This window comes from Macadamia integrifolia, chromosome 4, assembly GCF_013358625.1.
Source record: "Macadamia integrifolia cultivar HAES 741 chromosome 4, SCU_Mint_v3, whole genome shotgun sequence".
Lineage (NCBI taxonomy): Eukaryota > Viridiplantae > Streptophyta > Magnoliopsida > Proteales > Proteaceae > Macadamia > Macadamia integrifolia.
In genome coordinates, this window is record NC_056560.1 from 30,184,227 (window position 1) to 30,200,766 (window position 16,540).

The 16,540-nt window shown below is 37.4% G+C and overlaps 2 protein-coding genes across 2 annotated transcripts; one reads left to right on the forward strand and one right to left on the reverse strand.

The window, feature by feature from the left end:
• The first annotated feature begins 558 nt into the window (after positions 1-558).
• On the forward strand, positions 559-12,120 carry LOC122076845 (centromere protein C). Its single transcript, XM_042642434.1, has 11 exons — positions 559-848; positions 1,451-1,659; positions 1,774-1,862; positions 1,964-2,066; positions 2,165-2,367; positions 2,477-3,213; positions 3,357-3,456; positions 4,300-4,385; positions 8,700-8,808; positions 8,893-9,000; positions 11,634-12,120. The coding sequence occupies exons 1-11, from the start codon at positions 690-692 to the stop codon at positions 11,759-11,761; spliced, it is 2,031 nt and encodes a 676-aa protein (XP_042498368.1). The 5' UTR covers positions 559-689; the 3' UTR covers positions 11,762-12,120.
• A 764-nt stretch (positions 12,121-12,884) lies between these two features.
• LOC122076846 (dnaJ homolog subfamily B member 4) lies at positions 12,885-15,943 on the reverse strand. The gene is made up of 3 exons (XM_042642435.1): positions 15,057-15,943; positions 14,317-14,759; positions 12,885-13,657 (listed from the first exon to the last, which is right to left on the reverse strand). Exons 1-3 carry the CDS (start codon positions 15,219-15,221, stop codon positions 13,219-13,221), a joined length of 1,047 nt encoding a protein of 348 aa, XP_042498369.1. The 5' UTR covers positions 15,222-15,943; the 3' UTR covers positions 12,885-13,218.
• Between the last annotated feature and the right edge of the window lie 597 nt (positions 15,944-16,540).

Here is a 16,540-nt window from a genome sequence, read left to right on the forward strand (position 1 = left end):
TTATCATGATTTTATAACATAACTTGGAACTCTAATCGTGCTTCACAATTATATTTGATGCAAAGGTTCTTACAAGTTACAACCCAAAGAGGGGCCAAGATAGGGGCATAGGGCCATGAAGGCCACAAAATTCTTGGAAAACTAGAAATGATGTATAGTGGTTTAATCGAAGTACCTTATTTAGATGTCGCAAGGGGACTTTATTTAGGGAGCAATGCCAAGCAAGGTTTTTGTTATCGTTATTGGTATCGACAACCGCTTATACTGATCCAGATCAGGTTTTATCGATCACTTTTATCCTTAAAAAAAAAAATGTATATTTTCTTTATGATTTACCCATGAAGCAAAACTGATAATCAATATGGATTAGTTAGGATACGATATCTGATACCGATACATAGAACAATGGTGCCAACCAATAGGGGAAGTCATAGACGAGACCAAGGCGGGAAAATGATGGGCAATTTAAAATGATAGCACACGATACACTAAACCAAGCCGTTACTAGTCCAATACTATGGTACAGCAGCTACTACGGTACATGAGTAACACTCGCTCCATCCCGCTTTGACAAATTTTGGAAAATGACGAGAGTCCCTTCCTGGCTTCCTCTATTTCCCTAGGCTTCTTCTCAGTTCTCTCACTCAGTCGATGTTTTCGGCCGAACTAATTTAAAATCGCTACGGAGGATGATGGTGGAGGAGCTTCAGGATTCCAATCTGGTCGATCCGTTACTCGACCGGTCTACTTTCTCTTTATTTCCTCGAACATTTGGGGATTTTACGAAAGCTACAGATGATTCACTGCAGTCCGGCTTGGAATCTGTTCACAGTTATCTCAAATCCATGGTGCATTTGCTTCTATCCTTTCTTTTTACCTTTTTATCTTTTTAATTTCTACGTCGGTTTTCAGTTGGTTTTCAGAAAATCTGATTGTACTTTCAAGAATTGTTGGTTTGAGAAGGTTTCGATGCATTGAGTTGTGAAATTATAGTTGAAAGTTTAGTTTGAGAAGAAGAAGGTGCCTTGTTTATGAATAATGCATTTTGTAGTAATTTCTTTTCTTGTTATGTGAATATGGTAACTGGTTGATGATTGAGTTAAACAGTTCGTTAGGGTTCATACATCTGTTGAGTTAAAATCTAGGTTTTCTGTAGTTTAGGTAAGTGATGTTGAGTACCCATAACTTATTAATTCGACAAAACACATATTGTGACTTATATTGGCTTTTGAATAAGGATGCCGTGGGATATGATTGTAAAACCCTTGTAGTCTTGTACTTTGGTAAGATTTGGAGGTGTTGCCATGCTCCATGCTTATCCATAGAAAAGAAATGGAAAATATATCTGTTTTTAATTGCCAGAAACTGTTCATATTCGCTTAGGCTGCAGAAGAGCAACATGAAGATAAAACCACTGGGGATGGTCTTTTGAAGTTCTTGTTTAATGCAGGCACTAAGAAGTCCAAATAAGCTTCTGGAACAGGCAAATAACATTTTAAGAATTAATTCGGAAGTTCCAAATTCCAACTTACCTTTCCAAATGGCATCAAAAGACAAAGTTGGAGCAGCAGCTGCTGCAAAGGGTAATGAGCGTCCCCCAGAAAGAAGGCCAGCCTTGAATCGTAAGCGAGCTCGGTTTTCTTTGAAGCCTATGACAAGGCAAGGAAAGCTTTTACTTTTACTAGTAGATGAATTTGATTTGAGGATTACATATTGTGGGAATTGGAAGAAAATAAAAAAGAGAAACTAAACTATGACATTGCTGTTTGACAGTCAGCCATCTCTTGATGTGAATCCAAGTTTAAACATCGATCAATTGGAAGACCCAGGGGAATACTTCTTAGCACATGAGAAGCTTGAAAGTAATTCTTCGTTTTCATCTATCTTTAAAATTTGTCTTCCAAGTATGTACAGTAATTTTTTATAATTTCCAATGAAATAATATATTTTCATGGGGCCTTAGATGCCAAAATGGAATTACGGAAACAGAGAGGTGATGCTATGATCGATTCAGATCAGCATAATTCGACTGAAACAAGAAGGAACCGTCGACCTGGACTGTTGGGGTATCATTACTACTTTTCATCTGCATATGTGTTGCTTAATTCCTTTATGCATATAACCATCACATCAATCTGTTTATCCCTTATTGTCTTTGATGCAGGAAGAGAGCAAGTTATAAACATCATTCTTCGTTGTCGTATTCTGAGGATGTCGAGAGAATTGTATCTTCACAAGGAATTTTTGAAATGAGCATTTCTAGTCCATCTAAGTATATTTCTGACCCAGAAACAACAGATCAGCATGGGGTACCAGAGGAAAGGAAAATATCTGGGGTTGAACAAGTTGATGGCACTCAAGAAGAAGGTTTTGATCAACAACCATTGGGAAATCATATTATTCTTTGTTCTTTTCTCATTTTAATTTTTGTTTTACCCTCTCTTTCTCTTGATGTCTTGAATTATTTGGTGAACAGATTCAATAGCTCTGACGGAGGAGAGAGTTGGGAAGTGTTTGGATGAATTTCTGTCCGCTGACTGTATGGACCTAGATGAGAATGGAGTGGTTGCTTTCCTGCAGGAACGCTTGCAGTTTAAACCAATCAATTTGGACAAATTAACTCTCCCTGGCTTGGACTCTATCATAAGAAATGATCTTGAGGCACCAGTGGAGCAGTTAGCGAAGCCAAGAAAGGCGCTGACAGATATACATAATACAATTAGGAGGGCAGACAGCAAAACATCTGAAGAACATAGGAAGCTTCTAGGAGTCTCAGCTTGTCCACAGGCTTCACCTACGCCACAAAAGAGTCCGCTTGCATCATTATCTTTCTTACAGAGGCGCATTTCACGCATGAGTTCAACAAGTGGTCCATTCTCTGCCCTTGGTAGTGATACCTCGCGAGCTAGACATTCCTTTAGTGTTGAAGGCATTGGCAAACAAGCTGTTCCACCATATGCTTTTACCGATCACCTTGATGCTTGTAACCATACCCCTTCAGGGGTTGATGGACAGGGATTGAGTTCTGGTGAACTGCGGTCACAGTTGGTAGGAAAGGAGGTCAACGATGCAGCCAATAGTGTGATTTCAGGAAAGGAGGTGATAGAATCTTTGGCTTCTTCATTGGATAGGCCGGTTGATGAAAACTCAAATGGACATGATACAAGTACAGATGTCAGGTCAAATGGATCTGAAGGTGGCTCTGAGGACAAGGTGAGGGCCTTTGGACATGTCAGAACTTGTGCTTTCCTGCCATATAGTCATAGATTTTGATATTTTAACGCAAGATGTAGGTAGAAGATGTTGTATGCCGACCCCATTTAGTTCGGATAAGGCTGAGTTTTAGTTGTATGCAGGTAGAAGATGTGCTGCAGGAAGCAATGACTTCCATACAGCCTGAGCTCATTGTTGAAGGTCTAACTGTGGACCCACCACATTGCGGTGACAGTCAGTTAGGTATGTCAATTGTGCTCATTCTTCCTTTACTCCATTTACGTGAAAATTTTCATAGATATTAACAAATCTGTGATCCCTATCCTTAGTATTGTTAGTGATTTGAGTATCACATTAAAGTCAAACTACATTTGCCAGACAATGCACATCGTATATACCATAGAGATGAACAGTTGAATTGGAACCTGAGTTGGATGATTGAGTCAAACATTCTTTAGGACTTTTACTCATAACCTATCAATCGCGCTGGAAACTAGAAAAACCAAGCCTCCAGATGTTGATGAAGCAGCCATTACTTGAAAAATATCAGCTAATTCTGGGACCATAGCCAAGGAAGAGCGTAATGGGCACAAAGCCTTCATTGGGACCATATTTGGGTTCTAATGGACAGCTTTGGGTGTGAAGAAAAAGAGAGAGTTAAAGGGGTTACTTTTTTTTTTGTTATTACACGAAGTATTAGTTGTGTGTTTAAAATATTGAGCTTTTCTTTTCAGTTTAGTTGTTTAGATTGAGTAAGTGGATCTTAAAGTGAATGCTTGACAGCAAGTAGTTGTCCAAAGTATGCAGTTAAGAATTTTGGTTGGTAAGTAATAAAGGTAAATATGTCTTTTTATGTCAAGTCACGGCTTAAGTGGAACTAAGCCATTCTTATATGTAGAGTTGTAATCAAACATGGGTGACATGTTGGAGAAATATAGTTTTGATTTTAGAAATATGTGTAGTACTGTAGTATGGGTAATCTGACAGAGGTAGAAGCATGCAGAATAGTTATATTCTGATTTTCTAATATGATGGAATCTATCTTGCTCTCTCATCTCATAAATCTCATGTTATTATATTTGGCAGATCAATTGGGTCCTACTGCAGGAGAACATTGTTCAGTGGATGCACATGCAGAAACCAGTGAAATCCCTCTTGAACAAAATGATGAGGTTTGTTGCTTTCATCCAGAGTTTCTGCTTTGAAAAATTTCTGCAATTCTTGTCATAATATGAAGATTTGATAATTTTAGAAAATTTCTCTTCCTGCCATGTTTTGGTTCATTTGATGTCTTGGGATTAACATTGATGTATGAATTAGGAAATGCTAATGCAACGATGGTGGGATCCTGACTCAGAATTATGAGCATGACATATTTTTGTATAGTTATGGTGGGGCTTAGATTATAATGCTTCTGTGGTCTTGTAGGAAGAGCATTGTTCTAAGTCTTGGGTTTTGACCAAGGTCGAAACCGAAATTTAGGTCGAAATTTCCGAAACCTGGTCGGAACCAGGTATTTTTTGGGCTATTTCTAGAAATTTGGGTCGAAATTTCCAAAGCTTGGAATTCTCAGGGTTCAAAATTTCCGACATTTAGAACTATGGGAAGATGTTTTTCTCTAAATAATTAATAATTAATAATTAATTTCAGCACCTTACCTCTGTGTAGAAAAATGATGCCTCAACCCAAGTTCAGAAAAACCACAAAAAAAGACATATACAGGGCCCTCTTTGTGAGAGGCATAGGAGCTAAAAGGAATGCACAACTATTCAGTGAGTGAAGAACCGAGAACCACAAAGCATGATCTGAGATACTTCGTTAGTTTCAGATTCTTATGTTGGAAAAAAGTTGCCGGATAGTATTTGGGGTAGGAAAGAAACTATTTATGCTTCAAATAGGGAAGAAAAAGACTGAACAATTGGTCATTGCTTTCTGGTTGAGTGGTCCTTTGATCAGATTTCAAGAAAGAGGGATAAAAAAGGATGAGAAGAGTTGAAGAATCAAATCTAAATTTGGGGTTGGGGGGGGTGTTGGTTTGTGGAAGGAATAAAAAAGATGAATTTGGGAACGAAACTGGATTAGAGAATCCTTGCACAGACCAAATTGTGTAGCAAAGGGATGAGGATAAGGCAGTATACTGGCTTGAGACAAACTAATTAAGGGTTTCAATTCTGTTGGTTGTTTACATTTGGTTTTTAACCGGTCCCTGCCTTTTGGGACTTGACCGAAACTGATCAATTTAATAATTGGTTTGATGCCAACTGAAACCATTTGTTTAATGGTGGTTGGTAGGGGAGAGAGATAGAGGGATGTTTACCAATGATTCCCGACTTACATGAAAATGAAAAAGGGAGATTGGGCTGGTCGGTCTTGGTTCAGCCATTTGGCCTGGTTCAGATATTGACACCAACATCAAACACCAACACCAACTCAGCCTTTTTCCAACTAAATATAAGATAAAAGGAAAAGACAAAGAAAAGAAACAAAGCAATGTAACACCTCTAGGACATCCCACCTAAACGTGGTCGGCAACATGGATTTGTCAGAGTATAAGATAAAAGGAAAAGACAGAAAAGAAACAAAGCAATGTAACACCTCTGGGACATCCCACCTAAATGTGGTCGGCATCATGAATCTGCCCTCCAAACAACTCTGTTTGATGCCATACTAAGATCCATACCTAGCCTCTGCATGTCCAAGGCATTACCAACTCATCAATGGTCAGCTATTGACACCCTTACTAATTATCCCACTGGTTTTCAGATTGCAACTGTGAAGTCTAATTTGCTTTGGATGAGATGAAACACACCACTGAGCAAGTAATATAAACATAGTTGTCAAGGTGGCAAGGCAATCCAACACAGTGGAGGGGTGCTTAATTTCTTAAGCGAGGCGACCATGCTTGCCAAGCATTATTTTTTTATTTTCATTCGTTTCTAATATTATTTAGTATGCTACATATACGTTGTATCATAAAAAATCAACATTAAGCCACTTCAAGGCAAAAAATATCAACATTAAGCAACATCAAGTCATAAAAAATCAACATTTAGAGAAATGTTCTTGTTCTTTAATAAGTTTGACTAGTCAAATGATTTTCTTTTTGCATGAGACTTTTTGTATTAGGTAGAGCACAAAACCAGCTTTCCAACAAGTCTAAGATTACTTAATTTGAGTTGTAATGACAAAATTGTGTTCTGGTCAAACTAATTTTACAGTGTGCGAAGGTTGTTAAAATTATCTAAACGAAAATAATTTTATGGACATAAAAACAAAAGATTATTTTACTGAACTTTTGGTTTTTAGTAATGTTTTACTATGATAAGATTTATGAAATTTTCAGAATTGAGAAAAACCCCAACATTTGAAAGTTGAAAATCGTCCTACAACCAAAAATCTAGTTATTGTTCTTGGACTGGGGGGTAGACTTTTTATCATTTTGGAATAAGATTTTTAAACTTTTGTATTGGATCCAAATAGGGGCGTATTTGCTTATTTATGTATAATATCTAAAGTAAATGAATAAATAAGTGCTGCGCTTTGCAATAAGGCGCCAATGCAATAAGGCAACAATTGCCTAGACCCCAACTAGGCCGCTTAGACACCTAGTTGTGGCCTAGGCGACGCCTTGACAACTATGAATCTAAGTCAGGGAGAATGTTCCTGTCCGGGAGCGCGGCCCCTACACCATTGCATGGGCCAATGTGAGTACTCGTAAAAGCATCAACATGGTAGGCATTATTCCCTTTCATAGGGGGTTGGGCAGTGATCCCCCCTGTGTCTGGGCACAACCCCCACACTCCCCCGCAGTAAACATTTTCCCTATAAGTTGATAATAATACCACTATGTCAGAAAGAAAAAAAAGCACTTTGATATGCAGATATGCTAGGTAGTTCCCCTTTGCTGCGCCTGCTCAGAATCAAACCAATGACTTCATCAGCTCTTGCACAAGTCTCTAAAACTATTGAGGCTTTCTTAAATACTAAAAAATCGAAGGCTCTTTAATGTTATCAAGGCTTCAAAATTAAACTTAGGACTCCACTACCGAAAATAGTTGTTTGAGAAACAACAAATTCCACAACAATAAAAATTTCATGGGCCTTTTTCTTGTAATTTGGCTATTACTCGTTCAAATCTGTGCAGATTGTGGGCTTTTGATTTTTCTGAATAGCTAATTGAATATATTATATTAATGATAAGAAAAAAATAGAATACTGAAGCATACTGATGAGATTTTGATCCATTAGTCAATCATCCAGTGATTGACACTCCACGCTTATTGATGTTTTTCTTGTCTTTTATTTTGTACCCTTTTTAAATTTATTTATTTATTTTTTATTTATTGTCCTCTATTGAATGCTCATGCCCTCTTTGATTTGTTCTCTTCCCTTCTCATGGCTGGCAAATAAGATTTCTGACCGACATCGCCAAGTGCTCAATTGTGGCAACATTTAGGAATCACTTTGAAGAGCCGATCATTTATCCGGTTGAAATGAACCAAGAGACCATATCCATGATGACTCTTTGCCAATACAAGCACAAATATATTCTGAGCCAGAAATTATGTCCTAACTAATTCTATGCTCATAGGCATCTTCTCGGACTTGTGAAGTGTGGAGTTACAACAGATTAGCCATGTATTTGCTGTATTGCTTATTGTGGATTCTGTTATTGTAGGGTCATAGATATCCATTAGAATATGTTGAAGAATATGCAGACACTATGTTCTTTCTATTAGTTGATGTGATCAAGGAAGATTTTATAGGATAGTTATGCAGCCAACAATGATGTATGGAGCTGGAATATTGGGCATTGAAGAAACAACGTATAGGAAAACTTAGTGTAGCTGAAATGGGGATGTTGAGATAAATGGGTAGTAAAACTAGAAAAGATAAAATAAGAATAAAAATATTAAGGGTAATTAGTAGTAGCTCTGATACATGATAAGAGAATATTGTTTGAGGCGGCCCACACATATACAACAGAGGCCTTTGAATGCTCTATTAAGGAACAGTGATATGATTCAGATTGGGGAGCTAAAAGAGTTAGGGATAGGCCTTGAATTACCCCAGGACTAGAAGTGAGGAATGACATGCATAGCTGTAGGCCTAGTAATAATTATGTCTTTGAGTAGAGTTGATTGGAGAAAGAAGATTTATGTCATTTAGTTGGAATAAGGCTGAATTGAGTTTAGTTGATGTGGTCAAGGAATTTATTGTGGTACTCCAAGTCTCCAATATTTTGGTGGTGTGGTTAGTCTCAAATTGAAAATTTTCTCCTCCAACAACTGGAAGAATGAAATTACATGGGCTATGCGATAGGGGAATTTTCTCTTGTAACATATATCTTTGATTGTTAGTGCATGATATTCTGTCTTTAAATCCCATATGCTTGAATACAATTGCCTGAGATTTCATGGTCGTCTATAAGTACTTGTTTTTCACCTATTCGTGTTAGTAAACAGTCATTTTTGTCTTGGAAACAGGAAAATGAGCTAAATTCAAGAACACCACCAAACATGCAATCCAAACCTAAATTGCAGGCACGCAAAAGAGGGAAAAGAACAAGAGTTTCTCATAGGCAGAGCCTTGCAGGTATTTATTCATGCATCAAACAGTTCCATGCTTCATTTTAACTTCAGTGGTTCTATAAGAGTAATGCATGTGGTGTATTTCTAGGGGCTGGTTCTTTGTGGGAATCTGGGGTGAGGCGAAGCAACAGAATCAAAGTACAACCATTGGAGTGGTGGAACGGCGAGCGATTTTTATATGGACGCATACATGGAAGTGAGTATGAATAAAATTCTTTTTATATCTTGCCAATATAGATGTTTTTCTTCTTACAAGGTGTCCATGGATCATTGGTATTACTTTTTCAGTGTTCCCTCCATGTAGGATTCTGATTATGATCATGTAGTCCTAGTTTGGGATCTTTTTTTGTTAATTTCAATAACTGCTTCTTGGATTGAAAATAGTTTTGGTTGCTATATTATTGATGATGCTGTGAAAGCTGGATATGTAAAAATATCAAAGAAACAGAAGGTTGGAGACTCCAAGCCTCTGTGGTTATCTTAGAGGGGAATGCTTTCTAGAAACAATTCAATTACAGTATTTATCAAATTTTAGAACTCTTGAGCCTCCTCACTCATTTTGTCTTACTATTATTGAGTGACACTTCACAAAATTTTGAATGACAAAACAGGATCTGTGTAGCTGAACCCACTCAGATAGTTGGGAAAAGGATTTGTTGGATTAAGTTTAATTGAGTTTTCCTTCAAAAGTTTGAAATATCTTGGGAGTCCTGCAGTTATAGATCTACAACTATGGTTGATGGGTCTAGGATAGTCACCTGGCAAAGAGATCTTGGTGACCAAGCAAGTCTCTGGTAGCACAGTAAGCTGTCCACCCAAACGGTAGGATGAACTGTAAAACCATCCCAGACAGGATCTCCAAGCACCCAAATCAGAAAGTCAGTCCAAAAGTCAACAGAAAAGTCAACCTTCTCAGATGAAGATCAAACTTTAAGAGTCAACCACAAACAAGTAGTAAGAATATCCTTCAACAGATTAGATTGATCTAACAGTCAGATTAAAAGTAAGTAGGAGAATATTGAATTCTGAAACGCAACCCAGAAAATATAAGAATTTAATCAAAATCAAATCTGATGGTCAGACCAGCCTGAAATTAAAAACAAGTTCTCTTCCTGGTTGGATCAAACAATGCCCCAAGTATGAATCATATCTAACGGCTAGATTGAGAATAATTTGGATATCCCAGATCTGAAATAAAAATTTTGCTGAAACAAGAGATTTTCAATCAAAGAAAATCAGGGGGTCAAATCCCCTTCAAACCCTGGTCGAGTATCACTCCCTCCTAATGGGGTGAATCATTCCTCAAAATCTGGGCCAAATCTTATTTGCAGATTTGAAGTAATCAAGGGAACATCAGGTCTGGTTCAGAAATAGGACAGAATAGGGAGATTTCTGATGAAACCAAATCGGAATATCTGATTTTTAGATCCCAAAAACTGATCTAATTCTAATGGTGAGATTTTATTCAATCAGGTGATCAAATCTGACATAAAATGGGGATAAAACAGGGGTGCCGCCAGTGATTAAATCTGAGATTATTGATGTTTGAAATGCCAAGAATGGAATAATAATAATAGTCACAGATCTGAGAGTGAAATATAAGCAAACCAGAGAATAAAATAAAAAATAAAAAATGCTGATCGATGAGTTGATAACAGTATCTTTATGGTAAGAAAACAGGGTATAGAGAAGGAGAATATAAGAAGTAACAATGGTATTCCACCGATGGTTTGGACACTCACTGTCCAAAGGCATCACATACCCAAGGCTTTTCGCCCCGACAACTGAATTGCACAGCCCTTTGTCGGAAACTCTTCAATTCTCATTAATCTCAATCAATCGTTATTAGCCAATGGCTAATACAAGATATTTATAGAAAACTACAACATCCTAATCTAACAATGAAAGTAAAATCCTATTGGCTATTACAAATTATGCTTAAAATGGGAAATAATATTAACTAGAAGTAAGCCTAACAAACCTCCACACAATTGGTAACATGATATGCTGGCTCAACATGGGTTCGAATAAACGCTGGATATGGACCAGGTACATGCCCACCTTAGAGCACAATCAAATGATCATATCTACATCAAGTTCCATGTGTTGGTTGCTTCAGCCTTTACTCACGATGTACTTCAGCGACACATGGTTTCAGAGATTGGCATCGGGTTGTATTGATTGTGAAGGTCATTTCCTGATACATCGGTGGTCCTGGATCATTCAGATCATAACCACAGAATCTGAGTTCACATGTGCGAAGAATGCTTTAACTCAACCCACACAACGCCTTCCCCTCTCCCCCAACCCACCCCCCAAAAAAAAAAAAAAAAAAAAAAAAAAAAAAAAAAGGAAAGAAAAGAAGAAGCTCAAAATCCCTAACAGTAGTTTGCAACTTAGCATCTGATCCTTCTCTCTTATATTCGGAGTAGGTTTTATATAATTCCATTTGCTGGGAATGTTGGAACAGTGGAAATATTTAAAAGAAAGAAAATATCCAGATAATATGTGAGAAACTGAAATTCAAGGTAATGCTCTACTTGCCTCAATTTTGGTTTCTCTGTTGGCATGCAAAATACAAAATCTTCCATGTTTTCTAAAATTTTTATATATGAACGGTAATTAATACAAAGTAGCTTGCTCTGGGATAGTTGGAGTAATCTTATGGTTTCATTGAGTGACACTTTTCAAGTGTCATTATTTGTCTAGTTGGAGTAGTCTTATGATTTCATTCAATGGCACTTTTGTCTTTCATGTATATCATTCTTCGACAATGTAATTCCATGTGGAAGATTCGATAAAGAAGTTATTTGGTTCTCTTTGTTGCAGGCCTTGAAACAGTAATAGGGTTGAAGTATGTGTCTCCAGCAAAGGATGGAGGAAAGCCTACAGTCAGGGTGAAATCGTATGTATCCGATGAATACAGACACCTTGTAGAACAAGCAGGTTTGCACTAAGATCTTGTTTGCACAAATATGCATTGTATCTCCGATCTGTCTCTTGGCGTCTACGAGCTGTAGCGTAAGGGAAGTGATGTATATGCTCCACATGTGTATTCTTGGTTAACAATGTAACTTGAAAATGCTCCAGGCTTCAATGATTAACATTTTCTGTTATCTATCCAAACAAAAAAAAAAGAAAAAAAAAGAAATCCAGGCTTCCCCTTAGTGAAACAAATCTATTGATTTGAGATGGAAATCATCTTCTCTAGAGATGATCTTGTTAACAAAGGTTCGTATCTTGCCCTCATGTAATACTTTTGGATTATTTGGTTTACTTTCTGATTGGTACATGGACAATTTTTTCTTTGCTTAAACCTTTTTTCATTCTATGATAAAACAAATGCACTACACAATAGTTTTGATTGATGGATTAAGTTTCCAGGTGGAAACTTGACACATGAGATGATGTTTCAAGATGAACTCATCTGAGTCATGAGTGTTTGATTAATGTAAAGTAGAAATATGGGAATCCTAGGTTTTACTAATTGGATTCCTTCTATTTAATCAAATCGTGGTGATGATTTCTTTTGTAGATTAGCTGAAATCGCAAGTATGCTGTTGGTAGATGCCTGCAAGGCATCAAAGTTAAATATACTCTAAAACTGAGTGGCTTCAGAGTATATGTATGTGTGTACTGTGTACCTGGATGTACATGTAGTTGAATTCTAATATTTATGAAATTAAAAATTAAAAAAGAAAAAAAAAAGGAGGTTTAACAGAAGCACCCAAAATGTTTGATCAAATAGGGTTTAAAGTATATAGTTTCAATGTTAAATTCAAATTCCAGAATACACTTAATCCATAGAGTGGCTTTTCTTAACATTTTAATTTAAGATCATAAATGCTTGAATTTGAGAGGGGAAACCTACCTCTTCAAAGTTCAATTATATGTTTCTTTAGAAACCCTGTTCCATCTTTCTTTAAGCACTTCACATCTTCACTCCTTTATATGGATTTGGAATCAATCTGAGTTTTGTAGTAAACCAAGCATAGAATAGTATGGCTCAGGCCATTCTAGTCTCAGCTGATGGCAATCGAGCTAGTGAATTAGCTTCCCTCATTGATTTATCCCTTATTATAGGCTCAAATGGGAGTATATTGGAAAATTAAGTAGGATTCCCTTTACAAAAATAGTGTGGTCTTGGACTTTTGGGTACAACAATCTCAGCTAAAGAGGTTCTAAGGGTGACCACCAACAAGAATAAAGTACAACAACAAAACCGGAAACTACACATCAAGAATGAGAAAGTACTCAACATCCATTTTACATTGGATACACTAAGCCAATTGACTGAGCCCCATCCTGATTGATACTCAACTCAATACAGAACAAAAGCAAATTGGAATGATGTGAAGAATGGAGTCACTAACATATATATAGATATCTTTGTTGATGAAGATAATCCTTATAATCAACCTCCTAGGATACGCTTGAGACCTGCCTTTTGCTCAGAGGTTAATCTTGTCGGGAACTTTACTTCAAATTTAATAGATAGGTTGCCCCTGTTCCCTGGCTCCTTGGCGATTGGCATCCCTTCCTCTGCAATCACAAGCTCAAAACCTGGGTTCACAACATCAGTTACTGGAATATTCAGTTCACGACCGTCAAGAGTTTTGAGGTTAACAGTGGTTCCCCCAAGTGCCTCTGCTAATGACACCTTCTGTTTTACAACGAGGTCATTGCCATTCCTCTGGTAGACATCATGGGGCTTCTCATCAATTACAAATACGAGATCAGCTGGTAGCTGGTTTGTCTGTTCGTTTCCTTTGTCTGGAAACGTGATCTTTGTTCCCTTCTTCCACCCAGGCTTCACAGTGATGGTTAAGATCTCAGACTCTGGAATTAGTCGCCTGTGAAATAGTTTTTGTATTTATCAAGAGGGAGAAGAGAAACGAGTAATCAGGGCATAGTTGTTCATTTGATCAACTGTTACTAACATACACAACTTAAAATCATCATAATTAAAAATCTATGATTCAACATAATTAACTGCAGCAAAATATAACAGAACAGAATCACCAATAGAAATACTTAAATACTGCCTATCATGTTCTATATCATGGCTGGGATCTCTTCTCCACTGTGGCTGCATTCTTCTTCTTATATGGAACTTACAGCCTTAAAAACAGCTATTAAATTAGTTGAAACCAGTTTGAGCTGCTTAATTATTGCAACCAATTGAATAAGGTAGCAGGCCACCATGTTAGAATTCAACTTCATACCCGGAAACCTAGGAGATTGGATAGGATATTCACCATATTATATTTGATGAAGATATCACCAAGTTCCCAGTGATCCATAATATTGAACAATAACAAATTCATATGGAAAGTAACCATTATCAATCTGGTGTAAAGTTGATACTTCAGTTGTCAGGGAAATGTTTATAGTGATAGGGCTTTTTAAACTCTCAGATAATTCATAAAAGATATAAATAATGGAAGTTAATAAAAAAATGAGAAGGCTGAAGCTCAGAAGTTGTAGAATGTGTGAAGAGAATAATGCATACCCATTAACATCAACCACTTTCCTGGAGATCTTCATCTTCCTTGTTGATCCGGTGTACAGCTCCTCAAGGCTACATGGTAGCTTGCTCTCCACCGGCGGTGGCTTCCGGGGCATGCCTCCTCCAGGACCGACCCCCTCACTGTACGTTCGGAAGTGATTTTCGGTCCCACCAAACCCATTGAAGATCCCACCTCCATCCGATTGGAATCTCATAGACCTCCCCGGACCTGTTGACCCGAACCCAAAAGGGCTGCTCCCAAAGAATTCTGCAAAGATATCCTCTGCGTTCCTTGGGTTGAACATGAAATCATTTGGACCACCAGAACTTCCGCCGCCAAAGGGGAATCCACCACCACCACCACCAGAGGAACCAGGGGTCGCTCCTTTCAACCCTTCTTCTCCATATTGATCATAGACTGCCCTTTTCTGTGGATCACTCAAGACCTGAAGCAAAGATATTTTGGATTATTTCCCAATAAAATTCAGTTATTTTGAATTCTTTTTGCAGGTTCAAATTTCCCGGGAAAGGTTGGCCTTTTAGATTTTAGTTGATTCAGACAATTCAAATTCCCAAAAATGAAAAACAAAAATTTGGTATTGTCATCCATCGCAAGACAAACAAGAAGAAATGCAAGGATCAACAGCGACCAGAAACCCACATTTTGTTTTTACAGAGACAAGTATAGGACCCATAGGAATCTGAAACCGAAGTGGTAGAAAAAAGAAGTTGAAATATCTTACTTCATAGGCTTCTGAGATTTGCTTGAATTTAGCCTCTGCTTCTTTTTTGTTGGTTGGATTCTTATCTGGATGCCATTTCATGGCTAATCTCCTGTAAGATTTCTTGAGATCGTCATCCGTGGCATTCCTATTCACCTTCAAGATATTGTAGTAATCGACTCCCATCGTGATCGTGGAAAACGAGACGATTATAACGAAACCTCAATCTCAGACCTTCTATTCGAAGCAAAGTCCCTTACAGATATTTTGCAGAAACTCTTCGTACTTCGATCACCAATTCTCAGATCTCTGTTATTCGTCGAAAAGAATTTGAACCTTCTTTAAAATAAGCTAATAATCGAATATCTTGGAATCTCTTTGATTGTTTCTACTAGATAGAAGTTGATAATAGTGTTTGTCATGAGAATTAAACCATTGATACCTCGAAAACCTCCGGATTCCTTCGAAGTACGTATCACATTCCCAATATTCGCCTCAAATGAACGAACCTCAAATCAAATAAAATCTCAGAGATTCTTCGAAATGAAACAACAATCAATCAGATCAAACAAATAATTGAAAAACCTCTGAGAAAGGTGACTAAAGATCGATATAAAAACAGGAGGAATCCACCAAAAAGCAAGATATTATGTAAAACAAGGCTAGGCTGCCTTGATTGATCCTTTGGTGAACTAAAAAAATTTCAAATGAGAAGAGAAGAGAAGAGAAGAGAAGAGACGGGTAATCAGGGAAATGAGGGAAATCTAACGCGGGATGTTAGGAATGGTAAATTCTTTATTTGGAGAATGGGATTATGTGGTGGTGGTGGGACGTTGGGTTGGGGTGTGTGAAAATGAAAGAAAATGAGAATGCGTATTGAATTGATTACCCTCAAGTTTCTCTCCTTAAATTTTACGCCGGCATTTGAATTGGTAGTTTTGGATTTGCGAAGGATGTATCCCTTTCGATTACTACCTTTTTTAAAGTTTTTAGAGAGAGAAACTGAACGAAATTTACGGTGGAGTCACGTCCCTTCTCTCTCTGGCTCTTGTTTTTTTCAAAACGGATTTGCTGTTTGTACGATCATTTGGTTATACGAGTCAGCGATCAATACTTGTCTTTTTTATTTTCGGATATACCCCTTTATCCTTGTAATGGTAGAAAGTGGGATACGTGTTGGTTACTGACTCATATGATCAGGTGATCGTACGAGCAACGAATTCTATCTTTATTTTTTTCTATTGATGAGAGAGAGATGATTATTTATGGGTCTTACTTGTTTAAGATTTAAAGTGGAAATTAAGTAGTAATAAGTATCTTTCTTGTAAAGATAAGGATGACCCGTGAACTGAAACTTGAATTCAATATCTGTGCTATTTCTTGTGATTACAAGGGTAAATAAAAGATATATTTGGAAGCAAAAATGACGGTTGTTGAATTCTCACATGTAAGATCAGGTGATTATGTATAAAGCGGATCTTCTTTTTTTTTTGGGGGGGGGGGGG